At 38.0% G+C, this 16,268-nt stretch overlaps 2 protein-coding genes and 1 pseudogene across 3 annotated transcripts; 1 reads left to right on the top strand and 2 right to left on the bottom strand.

Annotated features, from left to right (window-relative positions):
* Window positions 1-1,488: 1,488 nt before the first annotated feature.
* On the bottom strand, window positions 1,489-4,852 carry LOC306867236 (uncharacterized protein). Its single transcript, XM_079412836.1, has 5 exons — window positions 4,816-4,852; window positions 4,431-4,458; window positions 4,160-4,294; window positions 2,796-2,866; window positions 1,489-2,721 (listed from the first exon to the last, which is right to left on the bottom strand). Coding segments are annotated over exons 2-5 (378 nt in total). The 5' UTR covers window positions 4,432-4,458; window positions 4,816-4,852; the 3' UTR covers window positions 1,489-2,550.
* Window positions 4,853-5,570: 718 nt separating this feature from the next.
* LOC306867235 (ornithine decarboxylase antizyme 1-like) lies at window positions 5,571-9,735 on the top strand (annotated as a pseudogene). The gene is made up of 5 exons (XR_013786124.1): window positions 5,571-5,745; window positions 7,369-7,502; window positions 8,659-8,834; window positions 8,926-9,011; window positions 9,098-9,735. The product of XR_013786124.1 is annotated as an ornithine decarboxylase antizyme 1-like (transcript).
* Window positions 9,736-12,521: 2,786 nt separating this feature from the next.
* On the bottom strand, window positions 12,522-16,268 carry LOC306867739 (inactive tyrosine-protein kinase PRAG1-like). The gene is made up of 4 exons (XM_079413583.1): window positions 16,063-16,268; window positions 15,728-15,879; window positions 14,854-15,362; window positions 12,522-14,414 (listed from the first exon to the last, which is right to left on the bottom strand). The coding sequence occupies exons 1-4, from the start codon at window positions 16,140-16,142 to the stop codon at window positions 13,350-13,352; spliced, it is 1,806 nt and encodes a 601-aa protein (XP_079269709.1). The 5' UTR covers window positions 16,143-16,268; the 3' UTR covers window positions 12,522-13,349.

Here is a 16,268-nt window from a genome sequence, read left to right as displayed (position 1 = left end):
TCTTCCCTAATTAGCATTCCTATGCTATTTGCCTTTCAGACGGTTTTCTGAGGCTACACGTTTCCTGGTCCTTACAGCAGGACAAAGTCATGCCCACATTCAGCTTAAGCTAAGTGCAACAATTGAGACATGGAAAGATGAAAACAGTGAGACCTTTTTCCCTTCAAAAACAGACTTCTCTTAAGAAGCCTTTCACAGTGAAAATTTGAACTCTTTCTGTGACATCTCAGAGCTGAAACCCAGTGTGTCTGAGCTTCGGGACGTGTTGATGAGAAAGGTAGATGGGCCATGACCCATTTAAATCTGTGCCGCCTTATAGTGAAAATGGAATAGCATACTACAAATTGTATGGAGTTCTATAACCCACAATGCTGATACATATACTACACAGTATTCACTAAGCTAATAGTCCATTCAGAACATTGCCAATATTTTTCTTCAGAAATCCACTGGATGAGAAACTCCCATCCAGAACTTATCTTTTCCTCTACGAGCTGCAGAAGTTCTTGAGTGACGTCCTTCCTCAGAAAGAGGGACCAACATCTCAGCAAGGTGCAAACAGTGTCTCTTTGGATGCGCTGCATTCCCTTCCACCTCTCAGCCTTGGAGAGTCATCCACAGAGTCCCTGCTATCAGGACTGGTGAATTCCTCCATGCCGACTGTATTTATCTTCCCTGAGAGGCAGCAAGGCCTTCAGACTCACAGAGTGGAGGTGACACTAGATTCTCCTCTGCTGTCTGTGCTTAGAATGAGACTGGATGAAGCCATGGCTGAGGTGAAACAGCAGGAGGCGGGGCAAAAGGTGATTGACAGGCTTCAGAAACTGAGTAAACTATGTGGCCTTTCTCCAGAAGGAGAGGACGATGATGCAGGTGAGCATTAAATATATTTTCATATACACTACCTGTCAAAAGATTTTTTTAAGCACCAATATTCTAAATAAAAGCCAGCTCTATATGTTCCCATTGAATTGCATGCATCAAAAATACTATAATTCATTTAAACTATGATTCATTTACAGTCGTTAAGGCCCAGTACCGGTCTCTTTTGCTTCTGAAGGCCTTGCAGATGGTACTCAGTACCTGGGAGGTGGAAAGAGCTCAGAGAGCAGCCAGAGCGGATGAAGTTGGCCCATCAGTGCCCAGTCAGTGTCGGCTTTAGAGCTTGTCCGTGTCCTTGAGGAAGTTCTTACTTGAGCCCTTTAAAGTCAACATCAACAACTGTGAGGGAGAGTGTAGATTCCCCCTAACCAGCAGCAGCAACCACGCCATCCTCCTGAACAGCCAAATTCAGAGCGGCGAGCCCATCAGTCGCTCTCTCTGCTGCGTACCGGTGGAGTTTGATGACCTGAGTGTGATCGAGCTGGAGAGCGAGAGCACCAAAATCTCCTTCAAGACCAATGTGGTAGCGACCAAGTGTGAATGTCGCTGATGCCCTCCTTTTGCTCTTTGAAATGCGCTTATATATATATATATATAGCACCATATGAATAAAAACCTCATACATCTGCATTTATTTTTGCTTGTAAATACACAAAGCTCTAAGTTTTTTCAAACTGACTTGATACATATGCAAAAATACAACATAAACTGTCATTTGAAGTGTAAATTAGGTAATTAGGGGGATATTTTGCATATTCAATGATATAAAAAAAATGTTAGACCACTTTAGCTGTATGAAATAATTAGCTGTCCTGTTAACAGAGATTTGCATCAGTGCTGAGCGCATTAAAATATTTGGCTGTGTTAGAATAAAGCAAATATTCAAAAAGCACGTTTTCTCTATTTACTATGATTCCTGCAAAATTCTCTCAAAATGTTACAGGAGGTTTTTAGGTTTATCTTATGAAACATTTCAGATGAAAATGTTTTATACAAGTACATTTATATATACACACTAACAGTCAAAAGTGTGGAATAATTAAGATTTCTTTTGAAGTTTTTGAAGTCTTGTGATCCTTCAGAATTCATTCTAATATGCTGATTTGGTGCTCAATTGTTAATGCTTCTCATTATTGAAAATGCGGAAAAGAGTTTTGGCTGCTTAATATTTTTGTGGAAACAGTGATCCATTTTATTCAGGATTCTTTGATAAATATCAAGATCAATGAACAGTATTTATTAGACAAGAATCTTTTGTAACATTATAAATTCCTTTACTAACAATTTTGATTGATTTAATGTTTTCTTGCTGAATAATAGCAATAATTTATTTTAAATCTTACTTGTTACTTTTAAATCGTAGTATATCACAGTTTCCACAAAAATACTAAACAGCTCAACTGTTTTCAACATGGAAAATAAGAAGAAATGTTTCTGGAACAGCAAATTAGCAAGTTAGAATGATTTCTGAAGGATCATGTTATACTGAAGACTGAAAATTCAGATGCGATCACAGGAATAAAGTTAATAAAGGAAGGAATATATATATATATATATATCAATTGTGAAAATATTTCAGAATATTAATGATTTTACTGTAGTTTTTGACTGGTAGTGTATACTTATATTTATTTAATCTTAACTGTTTTAGGAATATTCCCTCCCAGACTATTCCCTCTCCTTGAGAAATCCTTTAGCCATTTCTTTGTTACGGATCTTCCGTGGTCCAACCTTCTCTCCATCCTGCTTAGGCCTTGCTGCTCTTTTCTTTTTAAACTCTTCTAGTTTATCCTCAGATCCCCAGTTCCAAAATGCAAAGGTGTCCCACCATGAATCAGACTACAGCAAAGACAGACAATTCAGAAACTATGAACTAGCTAAAAACTGTTCAAGCAGATTCAAATGAGCCTTACCTCTGCTTCACCAGCCTGAAGCTCTGATCCAGGTTCCTCTTCTGTTGCTTCAAAGTACGGCTCTATTGTCTCTGTTACACATTTGTGGCAATTTTAATCAATTTAATGTGTCCTTGCTAAATAAATGTATTAAATGACAAAACTTCTTGGCCCGTATTCACAAAAAATTCTTAAGGCTTATTTTAAATCTTTTTTTTTTTTAATGGGCTTGCCAGTCCTAAATTTTTGCTCTGAGAGTATTTCACAACGTGTTTTAGCACTAAAACTAGCTCCTAAATCTGTGAAACGTTATTGAAGAGGACTCCCAAACCACAAACTATTCCTAAAATGGCTGTTGCCTCTGAATGTAAACATTTCAGAAACATTTGACAATAATGACCTTTTAAAAAGGTATCACCTTTGGTTTTGGAGGTTATCCAAACCCTAAATTTTCCTTTGATTATATCCTTGTTTTTATCAACCAGTTGGGCAAGAAGTAACAGCTGTTCTTGCATCCAGTTGTTATTGTTTTTTTACGTTTGCATGTATTACTATCAGCCATGATTATTGTACTCTGTTAATTAAAAGGCTGTTTATATGCATATCCGCTAATTACATGCATATAATAGGGGCAGTCATGGCCTAATGGATAGAGAGCTGGACTTGTAACCTGAAGGTTGTGGGTTCGAGTCTGAGGTCCGGCAGGGATTGTAGGTGGGGGGAGTGAATACCAACACTCTCTCCACCCTCAATACCACGACTTGAGCAAGGCACCGAACCCCCAACTGCTCCCCAGGCGCAGCAGCATTGGCCGCCCACTGCTCCGGTGTATGTTCACTGTACACTTGGATGGGTTAAATGCAGAGCACAAATTCTGAGTATAGGTCACACACCACTTCCCTTTCCCCTAATTGTTTTTGAGAAGCACATTTGTAAGAGGTTGACAATTAGCTGAACATATACATGTTTAATTAGTGACACTTAGCCTTAAAATCTTTATTTTAATGTGGCAATTAACATTTGTATTTTCAAACCTTTATTTATTTGTGCTCTACAATATTTCCATGAATAAATCTCTGACAGAGACTATCAGCCAATCACTGTCAACCCTGCCCTGACTGCTCTCTATTTCTTAAGAAAATTTTGTCTCAGCAGCTTTGTGAATAGGTTTTAAGAGAAAACTCTTAGCTAAAAACCTTTACTGCTATTTAGGAGAACTAAGATCAAATGTTTTGTGAATATGGGCCCTGATCAATAGAGTTTTCGGTAAGCAAAGTAAATCCCTTCAAGACACCTCAGGCCCCTACAACGTCAGGGTTCAATTTGGAATAATAATTGACTGGAAGTTTGCATGCACAAATATTTACTGCATAACTCACATTCACCTTGTACTATTTCAACCGTTGAGTTGACCACAACAACGACCATGGCCACTAATATACAACGGTTCAGAGTGATCCCCTTCCATGGATTTTCCACCTTACTCAAGGATTCCACCGGAAATATGCGCCGATACTTCACTGTTGAATGGAGATAGTTGAGTAACTCAGAAATGAAGAGTGATACAGTTAGAAATTCAATGTAATGACAAACATACAGTGAATTATTTCAAAATATTTAAGTGTTATATAAGTGGGTCAGAGATACATAGCCTACTTGTTCTGATGATCCTTTCTGGAAGTTTCTGTGGAATTGAAGATTAAATCAAAGTAAATCTCTTACTTGTAAATATCTTACACTTAAATTTGTATATTAAAGGACATTTAAACTTGTACCCTTATAACATGTTATTTATTATATGACTTTATTTGATAGATTCACACGAGTCTGTCTCAGGTGTCGCACAGCTCAACAAGTGATGTTCTGTTATTAAAATATAACAGAAAACATCTACAGTCTTTTTACAGCTGCAAACAGTACAAAATTACGAGAGCTGGCAACTCAGTAATAGGGCTGATAAATGTAATGCATATAATTCTGAGTATAAACAAACAAAAACAACTGTATTAGTGGTGGTTAGTATGAAACGAGCAGTTCTTACCAGGCAAAGCCGGAATGGTCAGGAATAAACTGTGTATAAGGAGGAGTCTCAAGTTCTTTAGAGCCCTGATGGACAGGAACAGCTGAGACTTTATTATTAAAAATACAAGCACTTGTGATTTTACATGGCCGATTTGCAATCTTGAATTGAATGTTGGTAATATTTGCTCATATACATACAAAGTAGTCTTTTTTTTTAGATGTTTGTAAGTAAAAAATTTAAATACATAAATTATAATGAATCTTAGATAGTACTTGCACTGCTTATCGTGTTGAGTACTGTAACAATGAGAAGTATAATTAATTATTTACATTTAGTCATTTAGCAGACGATTTTATCCAAAGCGACCTACAAATAAGGACAAATATTAACAGATTTTTCTAACTCTATTAGATATAAATTATAACCTATCCTATGAATGCCAAATATGCATTCATAAACCAAACGTTAATGCTTATCATAACGAATTTTGTGAGTACAATCAATTTTATTATTATTATTGTTATTGCAAATTGTACATAAAACAGACAGGGAACATCCAACAATTCACCATAAATAATAAAAATAATGAACATAAATAATAATTATTATACCCACAACAAAAATAACAACAATGAGGGAAGAGAGAGAGAAAAGAAAAAAAAAACACAAAGAGCACGAATAAATTTTAATTCGTTTATTTCCAAGCGCAAGACGTAACACAGAAGCCACGCCCACTCGTGTTTCAGAGTATAATTACCTCGGGCCTACAGACATTAACGCTTTCAGTCGGCGCACGGACAGAGAAGTACAGGGCCTTGACGTTGGCCGGATGGTTAAATCCAACCTCCAGACGATCCTGAATAGCCACTGTTTTGTCAGAGAAAAAGAGAGTAATATATCCAAGATGCCAGTGATCGAAATGACCCGTAATAAACCCGAGAGCGAAAGGTAATGTAGGACTTTTATGTAACTTAGATGGCTCGCGCGCGGCCTTGTTTTAGCTGGACAGCCTAGCCAGCTATAAATTGTATGGCGAGATACAACGTAATGTATATTATATTTGTATATATTTTTTTAGCTTGCGAAATGAAATTCAAATCGATCCATATGTCAAAATTCCTTCAATAATGGTATTTTAAATTATTAAATATCACGCGAGTAAGCCGCTGTCTGTTCAGGGGGGATCGTGTCAATCAGTCACGGATTAGAATGATTGACTGGCCTGTTGCCGGGTAACCGGTTCCTTTATAGTTCTGGAAACTTCCAAACCATCAATTCAAACTCATTATTGCTAACGTCTGTTTAAATGTATTTAGAAGTCTATGTAGTCTCGGTTTGGCTTTTGAGCTAATATGAGATTTAAACTTCATTGTGTAGCATGTTATTCATTATATGACATTATTTTATAGTTTTACAAATGCTTAGCGGGTTTATTCAGGTGTCGCAAGGGATAGACGGGTAACGTTAGGTGTTCGCGAGGTGGCTGACGTTAAAATGCTAACTGGAAAAAGCAAAAACAGTGGGGTATGTTGCTCTTGTGTCACTGTTATGAATAATACTTTGAGTAAGAATAACCAACCGTCATATAAATGAGTCATTCCCCACAAAATAGCTGTTAAAACCGGTATGAGGCGAATTGTAATGTGCTAATAGCTAATCGTCGCCTCGCCCATCCCCCCTTGTTTGTTTCTCTGTTATGCGTCATTGCTGCACTGTATGGTGTACCACGAGGATTTTATTGGTTTAAGCTATAATTAATTTCTTAAACGATTGATTTTATCTGTATTGTAGAATGAAAAGTTGAGCGAAATCTATTTTGGTTCTGTTCGTCTTGATACATTCTCATCAAAGAATAGCAGGTATAAAGGGGAAATGTCGGTTAGTACATGTGATTTTTAGATGTAACGTTAGTCATGTCTAAACTTGTATGTGGATTGTTTGCAACACCAGTTACCTCTTGTCACTTTTTTGGTAGGAAGTTGCCCACCAGATTATTCATGTGTTATATGCAGTGATGCGTCACAAATCCAGGTTTAAAAATATGGACGGATGTTTTATTTAGCCTACGCTTTCATCAGCGGGTTTCTGGTCGTGCAGTAACCCCTTGTACCCATTGGGTTTGAATTATGTCGGTGTTCATTCACCTGCTACAGGCTGTTGTGTAACTACCGTTCATCCTCTCCCATGTGATCGCAGCCTCTGTAACAGGCTCACTGTGTCCCTTGTGAATAGAGAGTCAAGGTAGTCTGACTTCAGGGATTAGGCTGTTTTCAATAGGACAAATGAAAGTTCTTGTTGCTGCCCTCACATTGCTTAGCTGAAGTGAAATGATGTTGTGCTGGTTATGCACAGATGCATTCATTTTTGTTCAGGCTAAAGTTTTGCGTTCAAACCTTCATGATCTTGCTTAGACCAGGATATTTTCTTTTTAAATCCAAGGGCATGCAAATATACTATTTATGTAGAATTATAAGTTTAAAGCTTATATTTAGCTTTTATTACATATTTATACATTGTGTATTGATGTAATACTGTGAGTATTTAGAAGTGTATCGTGTTTTATGGTTACAGTTCCCATCGCTGCAGTAACCCGTGTCCGGGGCCTCTGTGGTGTTCCTGATGTCCCTCTCCCACCCCTGAAGATCCCAGGTGGGCGAGGGAATGATCAGCGGGATCACAGTCTTTCAGCTAAGCTATTCTATTCTGTGAGTACAAGGGTTTGGTTCATGTTTCACATCACATGAAAATGTATTTGTGTGAATAAATGATAACATAAATTCACTTAAACCGAAATTAAAAATTTTTTTACTATTGGCTCGTTTCCACCGCGCGGTACAGTTCAGTACGCAATTATGTCTGTTTCCATTGTCAGAAGTTGTGAATGGTACCAAAAATACCGTACCACGTTTTTGGTATCCTTCCGTTGGGGTACCTAACACACCAGAGGGTACCAAAAGGGTGGAGCTAAACTCACTGCAGAATGTTGATTGGTTGACTAGAATCGTCACTTTTGCGTGATACAAGGGGATACAGCTTCTCCTTCACTCGTTCCGCTTTGCTGTCCATGAGTGTTGGGCTTATTTACATCAGAGTGTGCAAACACACAAAAATATTAAGTGTATTTTATGTTTTCACCCAGACAACAGCCGTTTCTCTATGCGTTCTTGTGGACTTGTGAAACATCATTGCCCAAAAACCCGCGTAATTTTCAAAATATTACTGTTATTGTGTCATGAAATGTAGTTAAAAGTTTTTCAGGCGAGAATGTAGTTTAAAACTCATCTGCGGTTTATTTATAAACAACTTATTTTTATTTAACCAGGTAAGAAACTGAATTGTTTGCTTTTGTCTTTATTTCCTCTTATATAAGCCTCTTATACTTTGTACTTCTACATTTATAATGGCTATTATTGTTCATTAAAACTGACAGTTAACAAAAAGAGGCAGAGTTGTGCTTATTGTCGCACTTTATCGTTGATCGCTACTTTCTGGCATATACCACGTCTATCAAGTAAGGGTACTGTTGGCGGTGGAAACGCAAGCTGGATCAGGGTGTTCGGTCCTGAATCGTAATGTACTGACCCGTACCGCTCGGGGGAAACGGGCAATAAGTGTCTTAACTTGCTTTTCCCATAAAGAGTCCGTGCATGATGTATGCTATTAGTTATCTCCGTGTGCAAGGGTCATAATATCTGCATATTAATCTCATCACCTGTGGGAAATAACGTTGGACATTTCACCTCACCTGATTTCTCATGTTAATGATTTAAATGCTACAGTTTTAAATGGCCGTGCTCTAGTAATTGTCCTTGACTATATAATATATATTTAAATAAATAACTGTATTTGTTGTTTTTGAAGGATGCTCAGTTACTGGTTCTTGAGGAAGCCCCTCAGTTGAACAGCCGTGTACGTTTTTTGCTCTTTGAGCGGCGCTGCTCTGTGAGCAAGCATTTAGTCTGGAGGGGGGCACTGAAGGGGGCAAACCTTTACATCGAAATCCCCACTGGTGTCCTCCCAGAAGGGAGCAAAGATAGGTTAGTCAAATTAACATTTTATCTTTTCTCTTTTCCCTACAGAAAAAGTTGTGGCTTAAACTGATTGTTCCTTTTTTTTTTTGGGCAACAGTTTTTCACTCTTGCTGGAGTTTGCAGAGGAGAAGTTACAGGTTGATCACGTTTTCATCTGCTTCCATAAGAGCCGAGATGACAGAGGTAAGGCTTTTCTCTTCCTGTTTTCTTGCCGCTTTTTTTCTTTTTTGTTAAATTTAACTCTCTAACTTTTGCGCTTCTATCTCCAGCATCGCTGCTGCGGACGTTCAGTTTCATGGGCTTTGAGATTGTGAGACCGGGTCATCCCCTCGTCCCAACCCGCCCCGACGCTTTCTTCATGGCTTACAGCATCGAAAGAGACTCCGATAGTGACGAATAAAGCTTATCAATCACATCTTGCTTCTAATTACTACGCTGTATCTCATTCAACATGGTCACCATTTAAAAGAAACCTAGTATGAATGTCAAATTTGAATAGTGTTTTGTTTTTCCTGTTAATTACTATGCTGTAGTTCTTGTAAGGGTTGTGCTGGTGGTTTTTTATTTTTTCCAGTTGTATTTGCACTAGTGTAAACCAAATTTCCACAGTGACCATTAGTTTAAGCCATTACCACTGGGTTTAACTTCCAAAGTAATTGGATTCTTTGCTGATTTCCCCTTCACCCATTCCCACACTGATCCTTTTTAGTGCATAACATTTATGGCTAAGAACCCTCAAGCAACAATGTTTGTAGAATCGTGGTGTTCATTGCTGATATGTTGATTTTCTTTTTACCAGTGTCTTCAAGTTGTTTTCTTAATGTGTGCATGAATTGGAGTTTAGTCTTCAATAGGATTTGTTTGCATGTTTGACAGTGTGCAGAATAAAAATGCTCACCTTACACCACTACCTTTTTTTTGCTACCTCTTGATTTCCATAAGCACAATGTAAATTATTAGACAACGTCTTACTCGGTTTTTAGAAGACTTCATTGTTGCTCTTTTAACCCTGTTGAATGTTTCGTAATGCTAATTTTTTCCAGTTATTGTTAATAAGTAAACGCCACAAAGTCAAACTCCAACAAGAAGCTGATTTTGCAATCATACATAGTTTAGTCACACATGTGAGACGTTTGCGATTTACACATTTTTAACGATAATATCTTGGTCTAAACCTAAAGTAATCTTGCCAAACTATATATCATTTGAAAGGTTTCGGACTCTAGTTTTCATATTTGGTCACTGTTTTTTCAAAGAAATGACAGAGCAATAGATAAATGGCGATAGATTCTCCGTTTGCCAAATGCACTCTTATTCTATACGCATGTGTTTTAGAGATTGAATTCAAATCAAATATTAAAGTTACTGCCCAAACTATTTCTGAATGGGATGTCTACATAAATATTTAGAAAATTATTGAAATATGGTTCAGAACACTCAAATAATAAATGGATATCAAGTCATCTAGTGGAAAAGTTTGGTACTGCATCAACAAAATTGCACTCAAGTTAATTATTTGAGATATCAACCTAAAATTTGGCACAAAACGTTGATTTTCTTGAAGATTTGGTGGTAAACGTGTTTTGTAAAATCGCTATTTTATATAAAATATAACAAATATATATTTTGCATTTAAAATGAAAACTAACTTTTTATAAATTTACTTTAACTTTTTTTTTTACTTCTACAATAATATGTGATGTTTCACCTTTAAAAAGATACCAATCTTAAATCTGTGCTCTGAAGTGTTCAAGTTTTATAACAATTTTAGCTGGAAAAGTCATTTTTATGTCTATGCTCAAAGAGTGGGACTTGCAGTTAAAAGGTTAAACGGTTTTGTTTTCACAAACTTTGAAATTAAAAAGTTGTTAAACTCATCAAGACACTGGCACTAGGAGGCACTTCAGGACTAGAGTTGAGGAGCTCTGACATACAGTTAAGGAATTTGTGTCTGTTCAGTTACTTTTGAATGGCTGCCTATGCGGGTCAAATTGACCCGTAAACATCACAAACGTATAAAAAATTCTGTATGTACAGGTGCTGGTCATAAAATTAAAATATCATGAAAAAGTTGATTTATTTCAGTAATACCATTCAAAAAGTGAAACTTGTATATTAGATTCATTCATTACACACAGACTGATATATTTCAAATGTTTATTTCCTTTAATTTTGACGATTATAACTGACAACTAATGAAAGTCCCAAATTCAGTATCTCAGAAAATTAGAATATTGTGAAAATGTTCAATATTGAAGACACCTTGTGCCACAGTCTAATCAGCTAATTAACTCAAAACACCTGCAAAAGCCTTTAAATGGTCTCTCAGTCTAGTTCTGTAAGCTACACAATCATGGGGAAGACTGCTGACTTGACAGTTGTCCAAAAGACGACCATTGACACCTTGCACAAGGAGGGCAACACACAAACGGTCATTGCTAAAGAGGCTGGCTGTTCACAGAGCTCTGTGTCCAAGCATATTAATAGAGGGGCGAAGGGAAGGACAAGATGTGGTAGAAAAAAAGTGTACAAGCAATAGGGATAACCGCACCCTGGAGAGGACTGTGAAACAAAACCCATTCAGATTCACAAAGAGTGGACTGCAGCTGGAGTCAGTGCTTCAAGAACCACCACGCACAGACGTATGCAAGACATGGGTTTCAGCTGTCGCATTCCTTGTGTCAAGCCACTCTTGAACAAGAGACAGCGTCAGAAGCGTCTTGACTGGACTGCTGCTGAGTGGTCCAAAGTTATGTTCTCTGATGAAAGTAAATTTTGCATTTCCTTTGGAAATCAAGGTCCCAGAGTCTGGAGGAAGAGAGGAGAGGCACGTAATCCACGTTGCTTGAGGTCCAGTGTAACGTTTCCACAGTCATTGATGGTTTGGGGTGCCATGTCATCTGCTGGTGTTGGTCCATTGTGTTTTCTGAGGTCCGAGGCCCACGCAGCCGTGTACCAGGAAGTTTTAGAGCGCTTCCTGCTGCTGACCAACTTTATGGAGATGCAGATTTCATTTTCCAACAGGACTTGCCAACATTTCTAAAAATATTTTTTTTGCATTGGTCTTAATTGATATTCTAATTTTCTGAGATACTGAATTTGGGACTTTCATTAGTTGTCAGTTATAATCATCAAAATTAAAGGAAATAAACATTTTGAAATATATCAGTCTGTGTGTAATGAATGAATCTAATATACAAGTTTCACTTTTTGAATGGTATTCCTGAAGTCAACTTTTTCATAATATTCTAATCTTATGACCAGCACCTGTACATTTCACAACACATCAGTGTGTTGAAACTGTATGCGTGTTCATGACCCTAAATGAGAAAAAGTAACAAAATTGAAAGAAAAACAAAAAATAGTTAAATAGTATTTCAGATAGATTGAAAAAAAGATACAAGATAGCTCATATTTACCATCTGTGGCTGACAAAATATTTTTCTGCATTTAAATAAGTGGGGGAAAGCACCTTTTTAGCTTAATGAGATAAAAAAACTAAACTAAAATAACACAATCTAACCAATAAATGTTATGTGTCTGTAGAGTTGCCTTAGGCTTAGAACATTACAATAGGCAGGTCAAATTGACCCGGGAACAGTACGAACGTAACAAAATCTTTGTGGACACATCAGCAAGTTGAAACTTTACATGCATGTTCATGAACCTAAATGAGAAAGAGTCACAGAATTTCAAGAAAAACAAAATAGGTTTAATAGTATTTCAGATAGATTGAAAAAATTAATTTTTTACCATCTTTGGCTGACAAAATATTTTTCTGTATTGAAAGGAGAGGGGGAAAGCTTTTTTAGCTTCATAGGATAGTAAAAAAATTATATAAAATATAACCTATAAATGTTATTATTTTGGGTCTGTAGAGTTGCCTTAGAACATTAAAATAGGCGGGTCAAATTTACCCGGGAAGAGTACGAACGTAACAAAATCTTTGTGGACAAGATTCAAGAAAAAAAAAAAAACATAAGTTAACTGATATTTCCGACAACTCAAAAATTAAATCGGCCAAATTGACCCGGAACAGTACATGAGGGTTAAATATGTAACAAGTGTTTTACATGTTAATTTTGTAGCAAGAAGAATTAGTAAATAGTAGTGATGCATATGTATGGGCCTTGTACACGACAAAAAAAAAAAAGGCATTGTGGCCACAAATTAAGAATTTGTTCCTTTACACGATCTACCTAAATTAAAACAAATTAGTACAACATAGCAACGATTTACCCAAAAACGAGGGAACAAAATAATCAGATGTGGCCCTGATTTAATTCAAATAAGGGACAAATTCTACATTTGTGGCCACGATGTCTAGATTTTTCTGCATGTTGTGCAGGGCTCCTGAAGTATACAGCAGTTCATGAATATGAATTACAAATATGGGACAAGGTGATCTGTTCTTAGGATTGTAAAACTGTTCTTTTAGATCATATCAGTGACATTACAAAATATAGATCAGTTATATCTGAGGCTTACCATAATTGCTGTCATTACTATTTACATGATCTTTTAAGCAGTTGTAATGAAATTATGAAGGCCCATACGTTCAGTTATGCTACGCATAGTCTCAGGGTTAGTAAGGGACAGATATTGCAGACAGAGATAGTCTTCCCAGTCCAAGCCAGTCTGATCCTGAAAGAGTCCTTTTTCGGCAAGCTTGAGAACCAAAAGAGAACGCTTAAGTAGTAGCCAATTAGAAAGAACAGAGCTCTCCATTTGGTTCTGCTGAAAGAGTCCCTCTCGAGGACCCCAAAGCAGGGCCTGGAGGACACCAACCACATCAGCTAATAGTAGCCCAGGTTTCTCAGATGTAAGCTGGGTGACCAGCCATAGCAAGCCTGGAGTGTATGGAGTGTCTTGGGGCACCTTCCACACAGATGAGCAACTGTCGATGAGATGTAGGCAGTACCTCAGCAAAGTCCCCAACTGGAACTCTTGGGATTTTGGTTCTTGCAAAACCTCATCCTCAAAATGACTCTTCAGGACCAAACGAGGTGTGCCCCACTTCTCCCATAAGGTTTGACAAATCTCACTTTTCGTCCTTTTGTTGTCTGTGTGCTCTTTGGATACTGTGATCATGGGTATACCTGTAAAAGTGTCTGTATTCATGCTTCCCCTTTTCATCTCACTAGGGTAATCAATAGATTCAGCCTCTTTGCGCATGATACTAGGCCACACTAATGTCACATTCTGTGGTTTCAATTCCCTGTGAATGACTTTAAAATGTCCCAGTTGCTGTAGTCCTAGAACCAACTGGAGGGCAAGAAGACAAAGCCTCCTCTCATAAACCTCAGGAAGGGTGGAGTGCAAAGAGTGTCCTTCCTCAACAAAGTCCTCCAGTGTTCCCAATGGAAAGTCTCTTACCACAATCACACTAACACCTTTCTCCAGAAGATCCGCAACTGTTTGCTGTTGGCATGTGTCCCCATGTGAAGGCTCTGGAGTTGTCTGAGCATGCTGTGAGGTGGAACTTTGATCCGTAGCTGTGCACTGTGGAAAATGGACCAACCCTTGCTCAATGTTAGGATGTAGCATGGACATGGTGCAGTCTGATACTGAATCCCCTCTGTGAACCTGATGAAATATTTAGGAGTCATTTTGAGTTTTCACTCATAAGTAACATGCAACATATAGGATTCTTTAATTCTCTAAGTCCTTTACCAGAAAATTGTTACATTGTGACTAAAAACATGCTCTAAAGTCTTGGTAGCACATGTCAAACTGTTGATGCTGTTGCTCAACACCTGGCATGATGAAGGAAGTGTGGGTTTTTTTGAGGGTTTTCTACTGCAAGCTAGGGCTGCCTTATAAGGGTGTGCATTCTGCTTGTGGTTCAGGGGCTCTGCCTGGGAAGCATTGATGGCCTACTTACAGCTTTGGATTGAAACCCCTTGTGCATTATCGCCCACATATACATAAACAAATTCAGATTGCTACAGTTACTAACTAGATTCCTTGTGCATCTAGTTTAGATTGATGGTCTATTATGATATTATACTGTTGATGTTCTTACCTTTGCTGAAAACAGTCTCCCAGAAACCTTTAGACAACGCACCAAGTAGAAACCATCCCTCTCAGTCCACTGCTGCTCACACAAAATAAAGTCATTAGGCTGAGAAGTCTTTGCCATCTCCATTTCCTGTTCATTTAGAAAGACGCTCGATTCAATGTTCTGCAATGTGTTCTTGAGAAACTGAAGATAACACTCTTGGATGCCCATGGAAACTTGCTCGTGGCTCTGGAAGCTTCTGAAGACACTTTGAAGTTGCTCATCTGGTGTATCAAAGGTCACCTTGTGCAAGGACAGACCCTGATATTTCTCTTGTATCTCGCCCTCTTGTAGTGTAAGTGTGTTGTGGAATGGTGTTATCATATATAGGGGATTTTGATAGTTGCAGGTTCTTTTATGATCGTGGTAAGGTGGGTTCAGAGTCTCTTCTGGGAGGGACAGGGTTCTCATCTGACTCTTTTTGGGTACTGGAGGAGGAGTTTCGTCTGAGAAGAATCTCACCTGGTGATTTTCTGAGTGACAAGATATAGGTAATACATTTAGCAATGGAAGACACAACAAATACACATAGTGCACGCACACATGCATGCTCAGATGTTGTTTCATGTCATGTATTATGGAACCATGAAATGAAACACTGACTACATGTGGTTTAGTTGTCTGTCTAATGACTAACTGTATTGGTTTCAGGTGCTACTTCCCTCAATAATACTTTTGTATTCAAGAAATGAAGTGTAAAAGAACATAAACAGAAATGAGGAAGGCCACGCATGTGAAAAGTTACAGAAACCAGTTCTCATTTCAGTAAGATCCTTATCACTTGCCTAAAAACCTTTTTGTATTAAAGTAAACTTGTAAATACGTTGTCAGTGCTTACCATAGCGATGATGTATTGGACAGTGGACTGCATTACAGTAAGTAGGAGTAAACACTTCAGTAAATGGAGACACAGGGGTCTGTGGTCCAGGCAAGTGTAGATCTCCCACTTTCAGCTCTAGATCCTGGATGGAGCTTGAAGAAGACCTGCTCCTAAACATGTGCATATTCGTATTTACAAAAATCCAGAAACATTAGAACATAGAAGTTAATAGGCCAGACCTGCTTCACTTATGTGATATTTCACTATACTGAGTGTCGAGTAACTTTCGTGGTATGAGGTTTCCTGTAACACAGCTCACATGTGTGTCAAGTCATAACACTAGCATCTCTTACCTGCGCTGTTTGATGGGCAGTGCAGGTGGCGATATCCCTCCTGACGCTCCCAGGAGAGCATAGTCTGTTGCTTGATGCATTGTAGTTTAGCGTGTGACAGCGTGAGCGTTCGTGAATATGGTTCACCCACCTCCAACTGTCAGTTCCTGTAGTTTTCTTCTAGTTCATTAGCACACATGCAGTTACCTCAGTTACTCTCTCTCTGT

This window comes from Barbus barbus (genome assembly GCF_936440315.1).
Source record: "Barbus barbus genome assembly, chromosome: 49".
NCBI classification, from domain to species: domain Eukaryota; kingdom Metazoa; phylum Chordata; class Actinopteri; order Cypriniformes; family Cyprinidae; genus Barbus; species Barbus barbus.
Note: the sequence above shows the minus strand (reverse complement) of the source record. Positions and strands in the feature narration are given on the sequence as shown.